This window comes from Plectrocnemia conspersa, unplaced genomic scaffold (assembly GCF_051122295.1).
Source record: "Plectrocnemia conspersa isolate PC_06_02 unplaced genomic scaffold, ASM5112229v1 ptg000002l, whole genome shotgun sequence".
Taxonomy (NCBI): Eukaryota; Metazoa; Arthropoda; class Insecta; order Trichoptera; family Polycentropodidae; genus Plectrocnemia; species Plectrocnemia conspersa.
Window position 1 is genome coordinate 16,171,758 of NW_028277166.1, and position 25,799 is coordinate 16,197,556.

General features: G+C 31.3%; 2 protein-coding genes and 1 long non-coding RNA gene across 3 annotated transcripts in view; 1 reads left to right on the top strand and 2 right to left on the bottom strand.

Annotated features, from left to right (window-relative positions):
- The first annotated feature begins 368 nt into the window (after window positions 1-368).
- Window positions 369-25,799, top strand: part of LOC148237850 (uncharacterized) — a 252,044-nt gene continuing 226,613 nt past the window's right edge. Inside the window, exon 1 of the long non-coding RNA XR_015808895.1 lies at window positions 369-2,583. This is a non-coding gene — a long non-coding RNA (uncharacterized LOC148237850). The remainder of the gene's footprint in view (window positions 2,584-25,799) is intronic.
- LOC148237851 (uncharacterized) lies at window positions 1,275-2,580 on the bottom strand. Its single transcript, XM_088181478.1, has 2 exons — window positions 1,878-2,580; window positions 1,275-1,805 (listed from the first exon to the last, which is right to left on the bottom strand). Exons 1-2 carry the CDS (start codon window positions 2,459-2,461, stop codon window positions 1,289-1,291), a joined length of 1,101 nt encoding a protein of 366 aa, XP_088037604.1. The 5' UTR covers window positions 2,462-2,580; the 3' UTR covers window positions 1,275-1,288.
- LOC148237852 (spondin-1-like) overlaps window positions 22,617-25,799 on the bottom strand; it is a 158,359-nt gene continuing 155,176 nt past the window's right edge. Inside the window, exons 12-13 of the mRNA XM_088205724.1 lie at window positions 25,392-25,551; window positions 22,617-23,309 (exon numbers count right to left, since the gene is read on the bottom strand). Of these exons, the coding sequence (XP_088061850.1) occupies window positions 23,128-23,309; window positions 25,392-25,551 (342 nt within the window). The 3' untranslated portion in view covers window positions 22,617-23,127. The remainder of the gene's footprint in view (window positions 23,310-25,391; window positions 25,552-25,799) is intronic.

Sequence of the window (25,799 nt, forward strand, 5' to 3'; positions counted from 1 at the left end):
AACTTTGTTCACTAAACTAATATCTACGCTAGATGAATTAATATTTCGTATCGCACGGGCGACTTTGTTGTCTATTTTTGAATCTAAGTAATTTACAGTAAGCGAATAAGATGTGGAGAAAGCGCTGGCTAAATTTTCTGCCTTATCCTTGTTCGTGCATGCGATGGTGTTTCCATTTTTTAATGGGGGTATTTCCGAATGTTTATATTTTAGTGATTTAGTTATTTTCCATAAAGAATTATCTGCCGGGTTTAGATTTTTTAGTTTACGCGTCCACGATTCGTTTTTTATTTGCTGAATTTTATCGCGAATATAACTAGTTACGCGGTTTATTACAGATTTAAGTCGCGGAGATTTATTATTTTGCCACTGTTTTCTTAGTTTATTTTTGATTTTTATTATTTCGATAAGTTGTGGAGTAAGTTGATTTTTATTATTATGATTTTTACGCGTCGGTATTGATGATATTTTGGCTTCTTCGATAACGGATGTTAAATAACTGATATCATCGTCAATTTGTTTAATGTTATGCGGAGTATAATTCTGTCGCTCATCTTGCAAACGAGACTCGACTATATCTTTAAACTTTTTCCAGTCAGCTTTTAAATAGTCAAAAAGCGTTTCAGAGACTACCTCCGCTGAACCCTCCAGCGAGAATAACACTGGAAGATGGTCAGAAGACAATGCCTGAACGCAATACATTTCTGACGTATTTAAGTTACCCTTGACCAAAGCAATATCCAGAATTGACGGCGTCATGTGATTGGAAGGGTAATGCGACGGTGAATTTGGAAAGTTAACAATCGTGTCAGAGTCGCTCAAGTAGTTAAAAAGTGACGCTCCAGATCGATTTGCCCCAGAACAGCCCCAATGCATATGACGGGCATTGAAGTCCCCAGTCAGAATGACCGAGTCTCCTAGAGAAAATATCGAATCTAGATCACTTCGGAGCAGTTCGTCACTAGGCGAATTATACCCCGCAGCAATTATTATTATTTTATTTTTATGAATAATTTGAATCGCGACGGTTTCTAGATTATTAGTGTTAGTGTTTATACGTGCGTGTTTTATCGATTTTTTAACAAATATCGCGACCCCTCCGCCTGGCCTTGAGGGTCGGTCCCTCCGAATGCAGGCAAAGTTAGGTAAATATACGTTAACATGTGGTTTTAGATAAGTTTCGGTGACTACGACAATATCAAGTTTGTACTCACTGATTAACAGCTCCAGCTCTCCGGTTTTATTACGGATCCCACGGGAATTCCACGTCATGAGTTGAATGTCTTCTTTAGAAGAGGTCATCGAGATACTCGACCATCATCAAAGCAATTTCAATTTTGCTAGCGCACTTTCCGGCCTTAGTTCGGATTTCCTGGAGGATAGTCAGCATCCTGCGAAGCTCATCAGTAGACATGACTTCGGATGAGGGCTTCTCAGACTGTCGCGCTTGGGGGCGTTGTTGCGTCTTAATTGGGGTGGCTTCCGGGACGATAGTCGGTTTTTTCACTGCTGGTTTCGTTGGCCGAAGGGCAGGAAACTGACTCTGTTCCAGAGCGAACGTTGGCTTGGGTGCGGTCAGTACGGCGGTATGTGGCTTTTGCTGCCTCTTCTTCATCTGCAGGAGATATTCTGTCCTGCGAGGACAGTCCTTGTAGTTGGCCGGGTGACTTCCGCTGCATCCAGTGCAGGTTGCTGGCGTCTCTCGGTCTTTTTTAGTGCATTCGGAAGTGGCGTGGTTTCCTGTGCATTTCACGCATCTGGGGTCTCGTTGGCAGTTCCTCGCAGCGTGGCCATACTGCTGGCATCTGAAACATTGAGTCGCGTGCGACTTATTACGCTTGTATTTTTCAAGCGTGGCCTTAGTGAAGCAAACGTACCGGATGCTTCTTATGGACGTCACTGTCGTCTCAGCGGAAAATTGCGTCAGGTAGAGCCGCGAGGAGGTCTCTGCCTTGGTGTTCATCGCCGTTACTTTGACGACGCTTAATCCTTGCCGCTCCAAATCAGCAGCGATTTCTTCAACGGGAACCTCAGGAAGCCCCCTCAAGACAGATTTAACTGTCTTGTCTTCGTCGGCAGTGAAGGTGTGAAAGGCACGGCGGCCCTTCAAACCATCCATCAGGGTCGCTCGTAGTTCAAGCGTCGCACACTGGATGGAAACATTACCTCTTCCGGTGTAGCGGAGGGTAAAATTACCTGATTTGGTCATCGACTTGATGAGGTCGATGGTCTGGAGATGTGTGCCAACCACCTCCATGATGACAGGTGGCACTCTTGCGTGTTTACTCCCGGCAACTTCGGGGAGTTTGTCATACCTGTTATGACTTGAAGTCGGCAACAGGTTGGCGTCAGTAGAGGGTCTTGCAGTTTTCTTTGGCATCTGCCATTCATGCTCTGCTGATGGCGATAGGTACGCTTTTAACGTACCCACCGCACGCTTGCGCGTAAGCGTCTTCTTCATCGCGCCGGCAATGTCTCTGGCGTCGTAGTTGTTGCAAATGGTCGCGGGTGGGGGGTCGGAGCTTTGAACGGCAGCGAGAGCAGGCGCGGATGCGTCCGTTCACCGCTGAGGTACAGAGCAGAGTGACGCTGAATATATGGTTTCCTGCAAATGGACGAACGAGTGTTCTGTATGTAATTTCGATAACTAGAATTAATGGGTTCCAGGAATTACATATAAATTAATTAGAGCATCGCTTCTGTTGAAAATTTAACGAAGAATGAATCATAATAATCAAACATTAAGTTATTAAAAATATACATTTTAAAAAGTGCTAAATTTTAATGATTAAAATTTAATATTATAACGGGTAGTTTTTTTTATTTAAGGTACAAACGAGAAGTAATAAAATATCAATTTTGAGAGTAAAAAATGCACATCCGCCTTAAGACAGTATTCATTCATAAGTACCGCCTAAAAATATTATTTGTGAGTAATAAATGCACGATAGACAATGCGTTCTACCCTGCGCATATTACTATTGTCTTTTATCCCCTGATTAACGATCGCCTGAGAGGGTACATAGACAATCTTTTGAGGCGTAAACACATTTCGTAGGTGTGTCCAAGAAGTGATGTAATTGTCCCAGCAATTTCAATCTGCCAGTGTTACTAAACATTTATAATAAACAATTTAACAAACAAATTGAAGAAGCACCCAGTTGATCACATTTTTTACCAATTATTGCAAACATTTTCATTGAGGATTTCAAAACTTAAATTTAAAAAAATCTTAAGTTCAACCAAAAATTTGGCTCCAATATGTAGACGATATATTTGTAATATTTTATAAATTGAATGTAGTTTTAATTCTTTTAACTAATCAACATAAAAAAAAATAACTATGAAAATTTTTAAAAATTAGAATAAATAATGGAACTTTTCGACACACGTTTTATAGAAAAAAACACATACAAATCGCTACTTAAACGCTAATTCTTACCACTATTCTTTACAACTAAACTCTATAGCAGCCTTCCTATTTCATAGACCAGACAATCTTTTATATAGTGAACCTAATATTCGTGATAAAAAAATAATTTAAAATAAAGTAGATATAAATGAAAAAATTATTGCTATTTCACATTTCCTACATGTTCGATGAATTTCAGAAAAGATCGAGTACTTTCCAAGTTTAGACAATTTTTAAATCAAAAATTATAACAAGTCAGAAAGAGTATACCAAATTTCTTGTATCGATTGTGGCAAAATTTACATTGGTCAGACTAACCGTAGGATTTTACAAAAAATATAAAATATAGAAACGCGATCATCCTATAAACTTTGATACAACTAAAACTTCAAGCAAACTTAAAAACTCGATTGTAAAAAATTATAGAGAAGTAATTAAAATCGAAATTGAAAGAAAAATAGCACTAAATAAAGAGAAGACGCAAAGCAATTTCTAATATTTGGTTACCAGTTTTAAACCAAGCTAAATTAAATTTTAAGAAAACTCATACAAATATAGATTCATGTAAACAAAACAATTCGAAAATTAATGCATTTGTTGTTTCCTTAGTAACAAACAAACAGAAAAATAACAAAACACAAGATCGAATCAGTGACGATACAGCTCAAGAGTCTGCGGCTGTTGAGATAAGATCAAATTTACGCCCAGGACGATGACCCCAACATCGGTGATCGAAACGTCGGCAAGCAAGATGCGAATATGAAAGCACTCACATCTCAAAAAGCTAAGTAACGTGTTTAATAAATCCGGTAAAAACTTAAACAGCAAAGTATATGTGTGTGAATATCTATATTGCGCAAAATAAATGGCATTTTTAAAAGAATTTGTCAACAGTCCTTGACAATATTCAATAGCGAGCATAACGATTTTTATTAAAGTGTTTGACTCATAAATTTGAACCCACTCTATTTCTCCGAACATTTCTTTCTGCTTAAAAATAATTCTGTTTGAACGTTTGTGCTATATACAGAAACAAGTTAATGATGAATTTCAGCAGCAGAATCAAACAGATAAAATGTCTGATTAATAGCTTACAAAGCCATTTTAAACACCTGGTGAACTCGCAAAAAACAAATTCACTGATTTTTTTTATTAGCGTTGTTTAATTACATAAAATATAACGTATATGATAAAGGAAAGTAAATATAAATATGTCTAGAGGCGCGTTAATTATTCAAGGTGTCTACCTTAATTAGCAAGAAATTCGTATAGACGTGGAACTTAATTGACAGATAAATTCGTAATTAACTCCAAAAAATATTGTTTTTAACATTAAATATGATACATAGTAAATACAGAATGGTATAGGAATGGAAAATAAAATATTACTGTGGAAGTATATTTTTACATTAAATGCTTTATACTAAATAAATCATAATTATTGTTAATGCATTGTGAATATTGATAATATTTTACTGATGAGTGTTAAAAAATAATTTTTCATTTTTGGGCTGTATCTAATTAATTAAAAAATCATAGTAATTGATTTATCGTAAAAATATACATACACATAAAACTGGAAATTATATTTAATACATACAATGTATACTACCACCATTTATAATAATATTACCTACTAAAAGCATTGCATCCCTCGTCGTTCACCCTTCACATTTTATTAATGTTTATAATATTATATGGCATATTTTTTATTTCAGCCTAGTTGAACTTAAACATATTGAAAAAATATGGGCACTACAAACTATATAATTTTGCACTTGCCTGCATCAATTATCATGTATGTCATATAAAACAGAGACAATCATAATTCAGATAAAAACGTAGTACGCAACTCAAACGCATTTTAGTAAATTTCAACAAATAAGTATTTTTGTTATTATTATATTGTTATTTCATGCTGACGCTTTGACGTTGAGTTAGGTTAAATTTTCTCTTTATAAAAAAACACATTTCGATATACGTCCACATATACATATAATATTTATGCCACTTTCGAACTCTTCCTGTATATTTATAATAATAAATAATCCTCAGCAACGTTTGGAATGCTTCTAGCTTGTTAGAGGTCCGAATAAAACGCATAATTTTATGAAACAATGGTTTTATTTATTTTTGTGAATGTAAAATATTCTTAAATAAACTTTAATTATACGAATTCAATAAGAGGTATGCGCTTGAAAAGAACACATGTTCGTATCTGTATTATAAATCGCAAATCATATCTCTGAACATGTCACGAATCTTGATAACGTGTTGATTGTCTGGTAGTCGAAAAGAAACTGGGAGAGCACGCGATTTGCATCGCGTCGCTTGGCACTCTATCTGGCAGCTATCAGGGCTAGCTCTTGTTTGCCCCCGCTGCCATCACAGAAGTGAATATACAGTTTAATAATATAATTTTATTTCGCTATTTTACTAGTACTTGCTTACATGTTTTGTCAAATATTTGTTTTTATATTTTGCGACCTCAAAAAAATTCTCCCTACCCGTTTTTGTACCATATGTTTATCTATAAAAACTTCTAAGAATATTGCAATTGATATTATTCATATTTGCTTGAAAACAAAGATTCCTAATATGTCTAATTGAATTAAAAAAACACAGTATGTAACAAACTCATTGATAATTCGAAATTACTATTTTATGTAATCAATTGAAATAAAAATGCCTATACGTACATAATTGTTAATGTCTAGAGACACGTTAATGTTTCAAGGTGTCGACACTAATTAGACAGAAATGCGCGTAGACTTGAAACTTAATTAGCGTATAAATTTTAAGTTCACATTAAAATTTGATATTTTTAACATATGTATAACATCGTATAGAGTAAATTATGATAAGAAAAAAAGTTATTGAAGTAAAATTTTATATTTATTATTTATGTTAATATTTTTATTTTAGTTACGGAATATTTTATTTATTAAACCGATTTATCAAAATGCTTTTAAAATCTATTTTTCTTAGAAATCATTAAGGTGATGTTTCATTATATATACTATAAAATAGAATATAGTTTTTTTTCACAAGAACTCCTCTCTAACGGCGCACAGTAGCGACGTTACATTTACACATGTCATTCTGGCTGCCATTTCTATCAACTTTTAACGTTTAACGTTGTTATTATTTGTTAATTTGTGGGTGTTACATGATGTGCATACCACGGTGATTTTTTCATTTAACTTTCAGCTTTTAACATTAGCTTTTCAATTCACCACTTTCAACTTTTAAATATTGTGGGTGCTACGTGAAGTGAAATTCCATAATCAACTTCAAACTTTCATCATTGAAAAAAGTATAATACCCTGCAAAGGATATTATGTGTACACATATCTTTCAATTGATTATTAAATCTTGTGTTAGAAACGATACAAGTGGCTTTGCTTTTTAACAATATCAAGCAGGATATTGTTAAAACGCAAAGGACCTTGTTATTTTATACGCACTTTTAGGACAAGTGTGTTCAAGATATAAATTAAGGATTGAGTTCAAGGATTTTAAGATTCAGATTCAGTAAATACTGAGTACGTACTTTTGCCCTACTCGAGTGCTCGTGAAATTTTCTTATGTAAATTAATATTAGCGCTAGTTATTAACTTTAGGTTTATACTATATTATTATTATTTTTGAAGCACCATTGCGTCGCTAATATCGTTTTATATAAAAATAAGTATAACATTTTCGACGCAAAGCACCCTCGACCCAAACTTCAACGGTGCTCGAGCGGAACCAAATTTCATTCAATATTTTCATCGATTTTGAAGGCATTTAGTGTATACACACATTCATGCATATTTTATATCAAAAATTTATATGTAAATACACACGTGTGTGGAAAGCGCAAAATTGTCGACGCGTGAAAATTTCACGAGGAATTTTGCATTTTTAACTGGAATATTCCGTATTTTCCGGCACCAGACCGAAGGATTTATGTACGAAAACAAAATTCCGAAATTTATGAACGCAAAGGTGAAAGCCACGCCCGTTAAGGTAATGGTATTTATAGCTGTACTTGCAGCAAAGTGTAAAGTAAAAGAGAGAATAAGTCTCGGTGCCATAAATTCAACCATTCAATTGATTTTTGAACATTGGCTTTCCGCACAGGGATTGTACTAGTAAAATATATCGCTGGAATATATTTATAATAAATATGAAAATATAAAATTACATTTCTTCATACTAGATCAACGGGAAGACGAAAACGGAATTTAATCCGACCGAGTCTGTAGCGGGGATTCCGTTTATAATTGAAATTTGTAGGTTTCGCCTCGAAAACGTTTGGAATAATCTAGTGGCAATAGTTGCAAGAATCTAAGGGTACTATCCCGTTACTAATCTTCTAATTGCAACTGGGATGAAAACCCTCAAAGCCACAGGAACAACTCGAATTCATTTCGCCAATCCTCCGCAAAATACATACACTAGAGACAAGGAGAAGGAAAACTAATTCAGTCGGTCCAAATTTTAAATGTATTGCTTTAGTTAAACAGTCTGTTTGTAATTATTGCTTGCAAGATGAAGTTAATAATTAAGTAATTTATTAATGATACATAACGAACAACTACCTCTGACAATTGATCATATAGAAATATGGTGTTTGAAATCAGATATATAGATTATACCCATGGTGGTACACTGATAATATATTTTTATAATATGTAAAATTAAATATTTTAGTGATTCATCTTTTCAATTTTTCATATAGCACATTGAAACTGCATTTTGGCACCTTTTTTTAGAGATATTTCTCTAGTTTTAATATAAATTTTTAAAAATTTGTTGTTTTCTGATGATTTCTGAATCTGATCTCGAGAATCAAAGTCAAATTACAAATGATTGACCGCACTGATATTTGCTTTAAAAATGAATGGCTCTATGCAAAATGAAACTTGACTGTACGTCTTATAGAAAAGTTGAAACTCTTGGAGTTGAAATGAAATTGAGAGTATTTTTTATAGAATGGATCATCCGCTGATGTATTTCCTGTCGATGCAGTCTCCTAGCTCGTCTCTGTTTGTCTCTCCTATTGTGACTCCATAGTAGAGTCTCCAATTCGAGTAATCGAGTACTCGATACTCGAGTATTTTTGTCTATTTTTCAAGTACTTGATAATCGAGTATTTTGAAAATTACTCGATTAATACTCGAAATTAAAAAAATTTGAAATATTTCAGAAACAAAAATAACTTTAACTCGGTCCGGTAAAGGTTAACGTCTTGCTTTTATTTGGCGTTTATGCCCGAAGTCCCGAGTTAGAGCGGTTACTATCAGGTATAATTTTTTCATAGTTCCATAGTTGCATAGTTCCGGTCGTCGGCTATGTTAGTGGGTACGACGGAGAAATTTCTTTTGTGTTTTCTGTTCGACAGTCCCGACTTATCTAATTTATGGCAATGAACAATATGAAATATCAACAAAATTTTTTTTTAGGTTTTATGACTATGCAGTTGTAGCGTAAAGTGTTGTAAATTGTTTATACTGATCCCTCAGCTTAAAATATAAATCAAAACAATTGTGTGTTTTAAAGGCATTTAAAGTAAAGTCAGTTCTTTGCGAACCGTTTAGCTCTCGAGTGAAAAGGATTCACCCAAATACATCTTCGAAGGATATATATTTTAATTCTTCGCATTAATCAGAAGGAGTAGAATATTGTATATTGTTAAGAAAAAAAATCTATTCAAGAAGAATTACAAAATGCTATTTTGTCAATAGTCGAAGGAAATAAGAGAAAAGCAGAGAAGGGAATGAAAGAAGAGAACATAAAAAGAGAGTTCAAAAAATTTGATATCTATAAAAAGCGAACAGATATAAATTAGAAGCCTTATCCAACGCGTAAATGACAATAAGACCAACATCAACAGCAACGGAAAGGGTTTTTTCCATAACGGGAATAATAAAACCAAAGGTTAGGAGTAATATTAAATTCGAGACACTTTTTGCATTATTGTTTTTAAAAAGTATGTTCGTGAAGTTAAAATAATTGTAAAAATTAACATACTAAATATTTTATTTATTTATTTATATGTGCACGAATTTTAATAATAGCTATTTTGGTACATTTGGTAAATACTCGAAAGTACTCGAGTACTCGAGTATTTTAAAATTTTAATATTCGATACTCGAGTAGTTGATGGTTCGAGTAATTGGAGACTCTACTCCATAGGATGTCTCCATTGTTTTCCATCTAATTAATTTCATACCCCAAAGATTATTTTAAAAACATAAGGATTATTTTTCAAATATTTTACTAAATTACGGTAATAAACTGATGGAGCGATAACTAATCAATTTTTGTAGGACACTTTAGCGGTTTTCTAGACTATTGTAAAAAACTCAAAAGATAGGCAGGCGTTAAAAATGTTTGTTAAGTAATGAATGCAAATTCCAGGAAAGTGTTAATTCAACGTGGTATCTAATGTGGTTTTTAATGACATATAAAAAAAATCCGTGAGCTAATATTGCTAATTAAATCCTTATTTACGGCAGATGCTTAAATTTTTCTTGATCTATTTACTTCATTTTTAGTTTTAGAGTGTTTAAAATTTTTAATAAGTTCATACGATACAGAAAAAGTGTCAACCAATATTTCTCCAGTATTTCCAGTTTTAACCGTAGAATTTCTGTGTATTTATTTTTAATCAATTTAGTTACTTTCCATAATGAATTATTTGCTTAAAAAAATATATTTCAAATTCATTGAGATACTTTTAATTGATTTATAGATTATAATTTATTTAAAGAGGTAAAACTAAAACATCACCGAATTTTTGTATATAAAAATATTTTTTTGCAATCGCAGTGATGAGTAAAAATTATTCTTGCAATTGTTTATTGCAGTATTTTGTCTAAATGATTTAGTAAATAGTTAATGTGAAAATTACATTGATCTATTTGTATTTTGAAACTGTAAAACTGCACAAGCTACAAATTAACAAAATATTCTCATAATTTTTATTTTGTGCCGTCCATGGTACGTGAAAAATATATCAATATAGAAAATAACAATAAATACTTGGAATTGTCACTCTACGTAATTAAATTAAAATGGTTATCTACGCAATCGCAAATATAAGCATCCAAACAACAAGGCCATCCAAATATTGCAAAAATACATTGACCCAAACTATGCCGTAAAAATGCACTTCACGATGCATTTTTACGGCATAGATAGATATAATAATCAATGGAGACATACTACGAGCTCCAATACAAATTATATTCGCAAAACTTTGTATAATTTATATCAATTGTAAACCTTTAAACCAAATCAAAAAAATATAGTGAGCATTAGCAATGTACGAAGTATTAACTGCGCTTAATACTTTCCTGCAATATACATATAAAATTTACTATAACAAGAAACTACATATGCTAATTATAGCTATCAGCGTTTTGGTGGCATCTTAGTATACTTTAAAAAATATTTATATGAATGTTCATTCTGTTCCGAATGAAAATTCGCTCAGTCGTATTAAGACACTAGTAGCTGCGAATGATCCCCCAGTGGCTGTTATTCCATAATATCGCGCATATAAGGCGTAAAAGTTTGCTTCGGATCCATCGGGTCCTTTAAATGCATCGTACGATCTCATGGATGTACATGTAGATAGTCTCGTTCGCAGTAACGATAACAATTTCGGAAATTAATTTATTTTAATCCAGGGGCCGTTTGTTGAACTTTATCGCGAAAGAAATCACTTTGTCCCGATGATAAGCTGTTTGGGTATTCGTTGCACAGTATTACTCTGTATAAATACGACGTCCTTTCACGAGCACCCAGAAAAATTCATTTAACCAGGGGGAGCAAAGACACGTTAAGCTCTCGAAATTCCGGCCTTCACTTCACGATGAGAATTTCAAATTGATATATACAGAAGCGTTCCCGGGAGAGGGAATTCTGGTCTCGAGGGTTGAAACTTGTTGATAAAAATTGAAATAGGAGGATAAGTTCGGGGGTGCTTTTCAATGGGATCCATTGTGTGTACGATCCTCTAAATAAATTGAAGAATTTTCAATAGAACGTATCAACAAATTTCGGTATGTCGGGCGCGCCACGTAATACGCTGAAATTATGCAAATTTGCAAACGTGCGTTTTGTAAAGCTTGTATACAAAAGCGGTGTAGGCTTTTAAGACACCCTCAACTTAAAAACAAACACACGAAGTTGAAGCACTTTTAGCAAGAAGGAATAGGGATGTTGTTGGTTTGCATGTGTATTTGTAAGACAAGTGTAAGTCGTTGTTTAACATCATTAGATAAAGCAACTTTGCATATTATTTTTAAATATTTAAAAGTCTTGTATATTTTTTGCGAAATTAGTATATTGAAGTTTAAGTAATAATGAATAATGTAATTAAAATTTACAAAAAAAATAATTATTATAATTAAAATAATAATTATTATAATTATTTTTTTGATTGCCACTAAGCTTGTTTATAGAAAAGCATAAATTCCCATAATTTAAAAAATAAATGTATGTAACAAGCACAACTTTTTTACAAAACATTTAAAAGTTAATCAATGTTGTAGATGTGTGCTAATTAAAAAAAGACCGGTTCAATATAACTTTTTTTGGTCAAGTAGTTACATACGTCTTCTGAACGAGTTCTATAACTCAGTATTCAACATAAACATTTTTAAATATCTTAGAATACTAAAATATATATTTATAAAACTCATAGTAAAAATAATAACGCTTTTTTCTATGTGTTAAAAAAATGTGAATTTCTCAGCGTCGGATCGATGCCATGGTTGGAAAAGTCCAGTTTTTTACCCTCACATGTTTTTCCACTGGCTTTAATATTTCGCAATATTTTCCCATGCACGCGAACAATGCGGAGAAAGTTTGCGGACTAAAGTGAAAACCTCTGGTGTGTACACGCGTTAATAAATCACGAATAATGTCTACACTGCGTACACGGTTTTTCTCGGAATGACTAAATTTAAACAAAAAATATGTACACAATATTCACAGAGAAAGATTCACACTCTTTCAACTTTTTATAACAGTATTTTAAAGTAATATTTGCTATCAATATTATTTTCTGCAAGGTCTGAGCCTATCGATACGGCATGCCCCACGACAAGCTTATAGCGAGAAAAAAAAATATTGCTTCAAAATTTTTTTAATAAATAAAGTTCTTAATATTTTTTTACATTAACCAATTTTAAGTTTAAAGTTACCTTAAAGTTCAATTCATCTGATCAAATAAATTTCGCCTAATCTTTAGTCTATTCTCGTTATTTTTGGGCCAACTCTAATCTTCGAGTTTTATTTATTTCTGAAAATCACGGTTTGTATCGAGTTCAATAACACATAGTTAAACCTTTTTTTCATCGTTCGCGAAAAAATAGGTGACTTTGCGCTTGTAAAGACTTAAGCAGACAGCTTTGAATATTATTTTTGATGATTTTTAAGGGATTTGCGAACCAATCAATGCAAACCGATCATCCTGGGGATCAGTTATTAGCTTTGATTTGTAAGAACAACATTCATTAAACCGTTTTTTGGACAGTGTGTCATCAACAATTAATGTGATTATTCATTTTCGATATAATAACGCAATAATATGCAATACAGTCAGTTCTCGAGTTACGCCGGGGTTCCGTTCCACCACCTTGGTCGTAAGTCGAAAATCTTACAAAAAATAATTAAAAACAATGCATACATGCGAAATACAAAAACCTCTTTTATTGCTGACTTCAAGTTGTTAACTAAATACTTTTTAGCAAATATCTACATAAATAATTTATTTATAAGAATTGATCTAGAGTATTTTTATCATCTGTGCTACTGATATCCATTGCTAATTCTTGAGATTTTTCAGCGAGTGCAGTGATAGTGCTTGTTTTTCTTAAGAAAACGTCCAGCTTTGTTTGTACAGTTTGTTGTTTCTTTTCTCTATAAATTTCATAATAACACGCAAGTGCTTGCTGAATAAAGCCGTGTACCCTCAAAGATCTATCGATGTCTTTGTCCATATTTTCAAATTTTTTAATAGCATCATTGATTTGGCTAAAAGCTGCAGCCATGTCTTTTAACACAAATTCTTTTGGTGGTTCTTCGAGTTCATCTAATTCTTTTAGCTCCATTACATTTTTTTCTGCAACTCGGTTGTTCCTCAATCTCAATCAAATCTTGGTTTGTGAGTTCCTCAACATAATTTTCCAAAAGATGAATTACATCTTCATTATCAACTTCCAGATTAAGTTGTTGAGCACATTTTACAATAATATTTGCTATCTCATCTATTTCCCCTTCTTTATTAAAATACATATTGTCATTATATCTTTTTAAGAGTTTGTTCCATATACCGTTCATACAATTCGTCGTTACTTTGGACCATCCTTTTGAGATATTGTTTATTGCATGAAAGATGTTGTAATTTTTCCAAAATTCTCTCAATGTCTGATGTTTGTCTGTTCCTGCAATTGCTTGGGCAAAAGTGATTCTTAAATAATGGGCTTTGAAGTTAGCAATACCCCCTTGATCCATCGGCTGTAGAATGCTGGTGGTGTTTGGAGGTAAATAAACCACTTTTATATTTGGATGTGATTCCCCTAAGTGTGGAGGATGGCCTGAAGCATTGTCAAGAATCAATAAAATTTTAAAGGCTATGTCGTTTTCATCACAGTTCTTCTTTACTTCTGGAATGAAACAGTTATCAAACCAATCTTGAAATTATGTATATGACATGAAAAAAAAAAATTTTTTACAACTTTTTTTTTCGTCGTAATTCCGAATGGTCGTAAGTCGAGGTGGTCGTAGCTCGAGAACTGCCTGTATTTAAATCCAATAAAATTAAATTCGCGCTTTTTAAACATTTTTTTAAATGTTTATATAATATTAAAAATAAATTGTAATGACTAATGTTTTGACTATGTGACTATGCTAATTTTATAGAATGAAATGATAATTATAAACTTTCCTTGCAAACTTATAGCTTTTTAACATCATGATTGGTTTATATTCGGACGATTCATTTCTTGGTCAAAAATGGCCGGAACCAAAGTTTCAGATATTTTCTAATATTTTTATATGAAATATACATATTTATGTAATAATAATTGTTTTTTCTCTTGCGATAAAAACGTCAAACTCCATTTGATATATTCATATGAAAAAATAACACATTTACGTACGTCCATCCTCACGCATATTTGTATGCGCAGAGCCGCTTTTCCGCAGCCATAAAATCGGCTTATACTCACAACGGAGAATTTTTCAATTTGCAATGAACGAACATCGGCAGAGAACGCAACACGTGGATAAACAACGTTTTAACATATACAATGTTGTTGCTGTTTTATGTTTTGTTAAAAATAATATTTTTTCTCGATTTCCAAAAATTTAGTAAATGTTTACTTTTTATATAGATTTTCTCTTTTAATCGCATATACAATGAAATGTATTGGAAGTGAAAGGCATAAAAAGGTTCTCGGTATATTAAGTCCATAATGGTTAAATCGGAGATAGTAGCTCGGGAAGCATTTCTCAGAAATTCGCAATCCGACAGTTTTACAAATTATACATTATAAGGTATATAGCAACTAACCTTTTTTTGTTTTAAATATCTTAAAAATTTGCTATTTTATTTTAGTAGGGACTGTCTAATAACATTTAAATCACCATGATTAAGATAAGTTTAACTGCATAAACTAAGCTAGATTCTTAAATTAATAAATTTAATAATAAAAGTAAATTAGAATTCCAATTCCTAAAGTATTGACGTCGTTTTTATATTACTTTTTTTATTTTTATATGACCCTTCTGTCGTATGAGCGTTGAAGGGTCGGAGAACAATATCTCGCCGATTACGTCATACAAAATGATGCACTTATATTGCTTTAAAAGTAAATATAAATTCTTCTCTTTCGTTTGCTATTATTTTCTTCTTCTTTAAAAGTTAGTTAAATATAACACTTTATTAATATATAATCTATCCTGAGCTAAATTATTTTTATCTAATGTTAATGCAAATAAAGAGAGAGAGAGAGAGAGAGTTTAAAATAAAAATAAATCGCTGTGCTTATAAATCACTTATAATTAGATTTCGCAATTTAACTTATAAAATGCTAAAGTTTTTTTGTAAAACTAATTAGGACCGCGTTCCCAGCGTTGCTAGTCTTCATTTATTCTGAATTTTTTTATAGTGATACTAGCGGACCTATCAATTCTTTGCTATTGTTAAATTGGAATATACGTATATGAATTAAATAAATATAATTTAAGTTTATTTATCCAATGAAAACTATATGAATTGAATTGTGGAATAATTCATTTTTTTCTTCTTCTTCAGCTTTAGCGTCATCTGCATTTTTACGAAAACCATTTTATGTAAAGTATCAATACAATATTAATTTGTAGTAAATAAATTAAAATTAATGAATTGTTTACCTTCTTATTTACTTTGGGATACAATATATTTTTAGTAACTTAATTTGGTGCATACACAAGCAAATCGCTTGGTTTTCCTATATGTGACCATGAGAAAAACATGGATTCTTTAAATTCAATTGACATAATTGCAACGTTATTGCAAAAGCCTGTTTGATTGTAAGTTGCAATCGTTTAAATAGGAATGACATATCTGTTGGAATCATTAATATGCGTGGTAGAAGCACATCTTTTCATTTGAATGTGCTACTTAAAATTGATGCTTCGATGACATTTTTTAACAATTTATTAACTGCCAATCTGGTACCATTGCAAAGACAAAGTGAATCAACAGGGTGATTTCACCATTTTAACAGTTCAATACGAAATAGAAAATCATTTTGACATATATGAATATAGGTAGATTATTGATTAGAAAACTTTACCGAGACATTCTTCGAAAAAGTTTTTCCTCACATTTTTTCCTTTTCGCATATTGTGAATCGCAAAAAATAACCATATACAGATTTAATCTAACTCGCACGTCACGGAGGCATTGTTTTTTTCGCACGGGTGTTTGCGCAGATGTGCAATCCAAAGGATTGAATAATATCCCGCTGAAAGCCCGAATATTGGACTTCAGCCATTTTTGGACCTGGATATATTTTTTTAAATAAAAAAGGACCGTCGTAAAACACAATGGATGATTGGCGGTCCGTGGTCAGCGCATTACGACCGTTTTCATTCACCGTACCGAATATGAATTACGAGCAGCTGAAAACTTGGACAAAAAAAGATGTGCCCCAAAAAACACCGACAAACTCAACAACTGGGCTGTGGGTTTTATTTATTTATATATTTGAGCGTGACTTGCACAATCTTAACCCTTCCAGCTGAATAGTTTGCGAAATCCGACGGTCGGTCGTTTTTTTCTATCGTAGCGTTTAAATTCGTTCGTGACGTTGATATATAGCGTGCGATACACGTGTCGATTGCAGTGTGTTTAATAAATTGTAGGTAACGGTTTGGAATTATTAAGTGATTAATTAATTAAGTTTCTCGGTGCGCTTCTTTTTTCAATGTCTTTAGTAAAGATTTTATTAATAAATATTATACGAGGTATTTTTTTAGAATTTTGCTCTGCTATTTACAATATGTATTGTTGGTTAGATATATCAGTTAATATTTTTTCTCTAATCGTTTGCTACATATACACCCATACCTCACTTTACGGCCTAGATACGTTACATGAAACTTGGCCGCAAAGTGAAAAGCCGTATAAGGAATCAATTATTCTAATACAAATTCATACAAATTCAATGGGAACGGTTCCAAATTTGTTAAATATGTAACATGGTTTATCTTTTAAAATGCATTTTATCTTTTTATTTAATTTAAATCATAATTACATACATAACTAGTACATACATTTGTACATAAAATAATAACAGACTCAAAAAACAACAATAATCCATAAACAAAAATTAAACAACTTCATGTTACATAAAATATGTGTATGTATACATACATATTTTTTTTTAAATGGCTTTAATTTGAAGATGATGAAAAAATGGTAACCAGCAGATCACTCTCGTCATCATTTTTTGCTGGTAAGGATGGGCCTGGCTTAAAAAAATTGTTCAACGTTGTTTGTCTTGCCGTATTGTCTATTTTGTTCTTCAATGATTTATAACAGCTAATGACTGAGTTAATTTCTCGAGAAACTTGAGCGCTACGATCGACGTCAGGATCGTTTTTAAGGAATATGTTTATTCCTTGTTCGAAATAGGAAAAAACTTTCGACATTTTTTTTATGTTAGCTGTTTGGATACAACAGACTCTGTTTCTTCATCAAATGCCGGTTCTGCTTGCAACTGAATGAGTTCCTTATATAAAAGGGGTTTCCTATCAGCTTCAAGTAGATCAAGCACATCACGTTCGTTCAAACTTTCAAAGCCAAGATCATGTGCTAGATCCAAAATGTTTTGCCTTATTTCAGGAAGGCAATTAACTTCTGCATCAGTACTTTTTACACATTCTGGCCATATTTTTTCCAAACATAATTCATTGTTGTCAATTTTAATTCTTTCCATGATTCACTGATGTTGTCAACAGCATCCTTGATGTTATAGTTTTTCCAAAATGTTTTAATTGAAGATTTACCATCGGTTTTCCTTATAAGTTGTCGGATAGTTCGGCGTAGATAATATGCCTTAAAAGTGGCTATTGCACCCTGATCCATTGGTTGGATCAGAGCTATTGTATTTTTCGGAAGGTACTCAATCATGACATTTTCAGATGGTTTGGATTAATTAGTAGGATGCCCTGGTGCATTATCCAAAATTAGCAAAGCCTTGTTGTTTAAGTTATTGTCTCGCAAATATTTTTTCACTTCTGTACAAAAGTGATTTTTGAACCAATCCTCAAAAGTAGCTTTATTCATCCAAGCTTTCTTGATGGATCTCCATATGACGGGTAATTGATTTTTATTTAGTCCTTTAAGAGGTCTTGGATTTTCGGACAAATATATTAAAAGTGGTTTTAGCTTAAAATCACCCGCGGCATTTGCACCAAGTAGCAAAATTAATCGTTCTTTAGACACCTTATAACTAGGCGCAGATTTTTCGGTTTTTGAAATGTACGTGCAATCAGGCATTCGCTTCCAATAAAGCCCTGTTAAACACTTGTTCAGGTTTATGACCACCTCTTTCAATAATTCCCTTTAAAATGTTGGGATATTCCTTAGATGCGGCCTCATCTGCGCTAGCTGCTTCACCTTTCATTTTCAAATTATGCAAATTAAATCTATTTTTAAATTTTTTAAAAAATCGACATCGAAAAAAAGTTTTTTTTGCCGTTATGGCGAAACGTTTTAGGCCGTAAATCGAAAACGTGCCTGAATTGAAGAGGGCCGTTATAGCGAAATGCCGTATAAAGAGCGGCCGTATAGCGAGGTATGGGTATGCTTTTTAGAGTAAGTCAGTAAAGACGCAGTAAATTCACAAAAAAACAATATTTCGCTTGAAGGACTTTATCAACTTTTACCAGCTTTTTTTGTTTACGCTAATATACTCTTTTGGAGATACAGTAGTTGCTTTGCTTATTTTGATATTTTAAAATTGGCAGCTTCCAATCCCTTCATCGCAATTACAATTCGCTTTAATAGTAATCGCTAAAGCTGGAGCTTTTTAAAGTTTAAAATGATCCGCTAATTTATGGGCTGGAATAATGGAGCGGTGGAAGAATATCTTAATGAACTCGATCGAACTATAGTAAGTCTTCTTCAAGGCCTAAAGCAGAGGTGGCCAACCTTTTGTATATCATGCGCCAATTTATTCACAGACAAGTTCAGATGCGTCATACAACTCAAGCACTTTTTTTACCTCCTTACGTTCACATTTGGGGTTGTAAAATAGAGATAGAAGTAGGAACTGCTTCGTTTATGGAAGAAAAAGGAATAACTCGATCAAGGAATTAAATTAATTAATTTACAAAAGACACACGTTTATTAGAGCACCAATCTACAATAGTCAGAAATAATCATATGGACGAGAGAGTGATCGCTGTTCAAATTCGAATCAGTTATTCGCGACCTTGTTTTGCTTTTTATTAATTTAATTTATGAAAAGGCTTGCTCACACCTGTATGCGGCTCCAAAGCGATATATATAATTTTTTGCAAATTTTCTTATCTCTGAAACATGTTCACTGGGTAATGAATGCCAGAAATTATTATTGTCAGACGCATTTTGATCCGGGAAAAGCTTATTAAATTTGTTTTTAAATGTTTTTAAGTCAATCAATTCTATTTGCATGTTACTAGGCATCTGCATTATATTTTTTTCACTAATTAAAAATGGGTTTATAAATGAAAGCATAAATTAGCAAAATCACGATAACGACTTTCAAACGATTCTTGCAAAATCTTGATTTTGTCAATATATTTGGTTAAATTGTTATTACCCACAGCACGTTCACTCTGCTCTTTTAAGTGTAGAAATTGACTTAAATCCTTATTTTCTAACTGGGAGATGAACAGTTTTAATTTCATTTTAAATGAACTAATGCTATTTACTAAACTAAAAAAAAAATATTCTTATCTTGTAATTTTATATTTAGATCATTGAGATGGTTAGTAATGTCAACTAAAAATGCCGAATCAAATAGGCAATTGTTGTTAAATAATCAAGTTTTTATCATGTAGTTCATTTTTCTTTATCAAAAAATTAGAAACGATATTTTTCAATTTCTAAAATCTATTCAGAATCTGATCTCTAGAAAGCCAGCGCAGTTTACAATGTTCACCATATTCCAAATCTAGCAATTCACAGTATTTTTATTTAATTCTCTTGCTCTAATTTTATTCACACATTTAACAAGCGGTAACAACATGCTGTATATTTAAAGTTTTTTCACACAATGCCTCTTGCTGTATAATGCAGTGATATTTTAATACGAGACGTTTTAAAAAGTTTTCAAGGAAAGTTGTAAAGCCATTGACTTTACCTATCATTGATGGCGCTCCTTAAGTAGTATCAGTACAGACACTTATGAGTTTACTATAATCTAATTTTAGATTTTCTATGCATGGTCCTTAACCGGTGCACCGCGAAAAAAATTATGAAGGGCCAAAAAATACGCGTAAAGTTGAATATTACTAAAGACTGAATGTATTGAACTAAGAGGATTTGAGTTTAAAATATGAATATGGATTCAGTTATGATGCTTATTTTAAAAAAATAAGTGGGCGCAAGGATGCAATGCACCACTTGTGATTATCTAATGCGCCACGTTTAGCGCATGCGCCACGGGTTGGCCACTTCTGGCCTCAAGGATTATACATAACCATAACCAACAACTTTAAGTGGCAAATCATTTTTCAAATGGTATGTCTTCACTGCAAATAGAATCAACGGCTTATTTGGGGAGAAATTGACGCAACATATTTCCTCTATATTTCTATACAAATAAGGATGTCTTAATAGTTTATATTTTTACTGTAGGAAGCAACGCTATCTTAGGTTAGGTAAGAGTTATGAGACCAAATTTTCCGACTTACACGATATCTATTTGCTCAGTAATAAGGAGATTATTAAAATGCAAAATTAATTCGTTACATGATAACATACAGAAATATTTCATACTAAATTTATTTAGTCACGCGTAAATTTAATTTAATTTCACAGTAAAACACATCTGCAATAATGTATTTTAACAAATATTTGTTATATTTTGCTTCTGAAAAAAGCTGCGTATTTTTAAAATATTTTTTATTATAAATAAAAAATCTATTAAGCTGGAGCGAGAAAAAATATATTTGATAGCCTTGATAAAACATCTCAATAATTTAAATCCAAATAAAATTATCAACATCTAGTGCATTTATTATTTGATAGCTTTTTTGAATTACTACATATGTGATATATCATTTTTTTTGTAGAAGTTAAAAGATAATTAAAATAAAAACACAATATTAATTTTCTTAAATATTTTTTTATTTAAAATTTCTTTCAATTACAATCAATCGGATTATCAACACAGGTTTCACAATAAAAATTCACAATATATATCTTTAATATATACAACCGCCTTATAATTTTATAAAAAAGAAATTTTATTGTCACCCCTCGCAATTCTTACCAATCGAATACTTTCTCCATCCATGATATCTTTTTCATACCTAATTTTTCAATCATCGAACGCAGTTTTCCTTTTTACTGAACGAATTTACCAAAAGTTTCGCACAAGCTCGTGGAGGCATTATAATCTTATCTGATACGTGTGTTTAGTTTACTTGCTAAGTCAGTGCTTTTCAACCAGTGGTGCGTGTACCTATGCGAATTTTATCTGTTATTTAAACACTTGCAGGCGTATGGTGTTTTTTTTTATAAAAACGTTGGAAAGCACTGTGTTTCATTTTTTTTATTATAAATATACTATTTAAATAAATCATAATATATATTTATTTTAAAATTCACGTACGACTAATTGTTCCTGGTTTGATATAAATATTAATTTCAATATCGAACGCATTTATTTCGTTTAATTCACTTGACGATGAAAAAAGTCGTTTACACAAAAATATATTTATTAAATAAATAATTAAATAATCAGTAAAAAGGGTTTTAAACAATCTGTATATTAAGTAACGAGATGGGACTTTTTTCATGGAAGACTATAATAATACGTCTACGGTGAAAGAAAAACTATTAATCATATATCACACAGACGTTTCGAATAAATATACATATATAAATATTTATATATTTTGAATAATATTTACATGATGATTTAATTTAAAATATATATGTATAAACAAACATTTTTTACAATTACAATTCCAAAGCACTTATTTTTTCAGTGTTTTTTTTTAATAACCTCGTTAATACTTTCGTACGATTTAACACCTAAACAGTGATAAGCATTTCTAACTTGTGTTATATAAAAATATCAACTTGTTTTTAAAAAATCTTTTTTTATATACATATGTATATGTTATTTTAGTATAAAACCTATTTGTTTAAAATTTAATTTATATTATTTATACAATAGAAAAGCATAAGAAACGCACATTGTCGCTCAAGTGCATATCACTTATTCGCTTGATATGGCTTAACTTTAATCGTTTTATTTTCTTGTTAAATACAATATAAATATTAAAAATCACAATAAAGCATAAAAACATATTTTAAAATATTATATGATTAATGAATAATAATTTAAAACATTATGAGTGAAAATACTAAATAAATACTTTATATCAATACGTGCTATGTAAGTGATTTTTGTTAATTGTAAAAATAAATAATAAAAATTATTGTAATATTTATTAATGCTTTATACAGGGTGTTTATAAATTCCTTATTAACTTAGACATGTTTTTTAATAATGATCGTATGCTTATGAAGGCATGAGTTTTCTTAGGGAACGAATTAGGTGTAGTGCTTTTTTTCTACACCAGTTTTGTTGATAGGATATGTAGAGAAGGAAATGTTTTAATGGAAGGATGATAACTAAAGGGTACATTAAATCGTAAATATTGCATAGAATATAACAAAATTTCTTAGTAAACAAGGAAGACATGGGTAAGCTCTAAATATGCTGTAAAAACCAGAATTTTTATTTATTACACAAAACTAGATAGGGATTTTGCAAACACTCTGTACGTGCAAAGGACATGTTTTACGACGTTGAATAGAATCGTTTCAAAAATACTCAGTCGTAGAAATGCATGTTCTTGTGTCGCGAATACGACGCTGGTGACCTCATACAGTTTATTGATACTCGATCCGTCTCCGTTACATATAAAATGTTCGCTGTTCAATAATGAGGGCACGGCATGAGATCACAATTCTTCTTTTGTACTCTTTCAGCGCAGGGTTCTCCGCCCCCTGCTGGGGGGCTCATGATGTATTTCGTTCTCTGCCTGAACGATCGTAGTCCACATGTCTCAGAGCAGGGGCTCCAAGGACTCCACTCGGATAGGATGCAATCAATTTTCACTGTCGACAAAAATAATAATTAAATAAAAATACTGCTTAATAGCTTTTAAAATGTGACCCAATTCTTCTTTATACATTACATTATTATAAAATAAAAATACATAATACGTATCCAGAAAATGGCGCACTGCCATTTAATTTTTTTCATTGCAACGCAAATTAAGTTTGTAGCACGTGTACTTAGAATTTTGTTCTACAATATCTCGATTAACAGTTTCTAAAAAATCTTCTAAAAAATCTGTCTCTTATTCTGGGAAATATATGCATATTAAAAAGATCCCACAAAGTGTGATACTATAAATATTTTTTTGTATTATTGTATAGTCTTTATCGACATGGATTTTATCACTGCTTTTGAAAGGCAAATATCCTACGTTTCTGAGAGGTTTTCTGTAAAATCCTATTCCTCCGCCAAGCTCCAAGGATATTAACGATTTTGAGTCACGCTTCAGGACAGTGGATCTTAAGTCATCAATTTACAGCGCACTTATTTTATTTTAGACTGACATCGGGGTTTTCCCTCTCCTTTTCAAATTAAAAAATGAAAATTGCCTCTCTCTCGACACTAACATCTCTAAAATAAAAATATCAGATTCAGAGAATTCATTGGATTTTCTAATGAAAAATTCATGAAATTTAAAGTACGTATTTTTACTTATTTTGTACACGTATCGATTAATATTATTAAAACATTATACGTAAATGAATTCAAGAAACGGAAACAGAAACATGCTTCTTTGCATATCTTAATATTTTTACTATGACGTAATATGGATTATTTTATAAGTATTAGTAACGATGCTAATCAATGCTAAATTGTTATATTAAATCCCTATATTTGAAAATAACTATTTTTATTTTAAGCCGATTATCTATCATCATTATAAAAATACTCCTTGAGCTTTATTTAATTCCTTAATTAAGATAATATCTCTTAAAATCCACGATTATTTAAAACGAAGTATTTGATTTGAAAAAAAAATAATAAAAAAATAAAACATACCTAATTAGGAAAATAAATAACGAAAATATAATATCGTGTATATTTTCAATGATGTAACATTTTTCTTTGAATACCTGATTTGTTTTTAGTGTACTTTTGTGGGTCACGAAAAGTTTAATTAATATTATGTAAGCCTTAGGTCAAATACAATTTCACAAGAAGGCCATTATTTCGTTTTAAAACTTTTATCAATACAGAGAATTAATTATAAATATAATATAAAGTTTCGCAATATTATATAAAATTATTATTATTAAGTTCAATATTTGGACTGATAAAAAGCTATCTTTCCGAACGAAGGTTTATCAAATCATAAACTTTTGAACTGGAGTATATTTAGTGCTTTTATATAAACTATAATTAATAAACTATATTAATAACCACACATGCAGATAATACATACATTTCATAATAATGTGAATTGAACAAATTTACAACCCCTTCTATATGCAAATTGATATTAATACTTTAGCACACTGAGTGAGTAAAAATAAATATTTTATGAATGTAACTTAATGCACTATTTACCTTTTAATAATAAAAATAGTAATACTTTAATTGACAGTCATCATTAATATCTTACATGTGATTTGATATCTAATAGAAATTTTATAATTTTTGCCTTCAAATCATATAAAATAAAGCAATATTTTTTTTAATTGGACGATAACGATATATGTATTTTAAAATAATCATAACATTCCTAAATTCGCATTATATGATATAAATATAGTGTATGTATTTAATTTCCGATTTTATGTTTATTTTGAGAGTGTGTTACTATATTTATAAAAAGTACTTGATTTCTTTGCCATATTAATTTTCTTTGAACAGCAAATATTAATTGTAATTATTTTGACCAAATATACACGCAATTTAAATAAATATTACCTTCATTATGATTACATAATTTGTTGTACTACATACACGTGCGATATATGCGATAACACAAAGGGATAAATTTTAATATATGTATATTAAACGAGAAATATTGCCCCAATGGAATTATGAAATTTACGTTATTATTAATTAATATTAATCACTAAAAATAATTTAATTGTATTAAACACAATACTCACTGTTGTCCATGTTGTCTCCGGGACCCCACGTAGGTTGAGTCGAATCGAATTCATTAATGGACCCATTGTTCTCCTCGTTTTTACGACACGGCTTATTCTTTTTGCAAGGCTTTCGCTTCAGCAACGACGGGCACTGCTTTCCTCCATTATACGGATGTTGCTATTGTGAAAACAAAACACATATAATATTACATAATGATATCATAAAAAGAATCCACTATATATTTTATGTATAAAATAAATTCTTTGATCGACAATACTTTCAATTCTAAATATGAATGTTATATCAACAAAGCCAATTACATACGAGTTTATAGTTTTATTTATATAGCCAAAAGTTTACAAAAAAATAGATATAAAACTGATACAATTTGGAGACTATGTTAATCTATATTTATAATAATAAAT

Bases quoted from the DNA above. Each gene is read 5' to 3' on its own strand.
- LOC148237851 (XM_088181478.1), bottom strand. From the start codon at position 2,461: ATGAAGAAGACGCTTACGCGCAAGCGTGCGGTGGGTACGTTAAAAGCG. The intron at 1,806-1,877 runs GTACGTTTGCTT...TCAATGTTTCAG, and splicing joins ACGTCCATAAGAAGCATCCG to ATGCCAGCAGTATGGCCACG.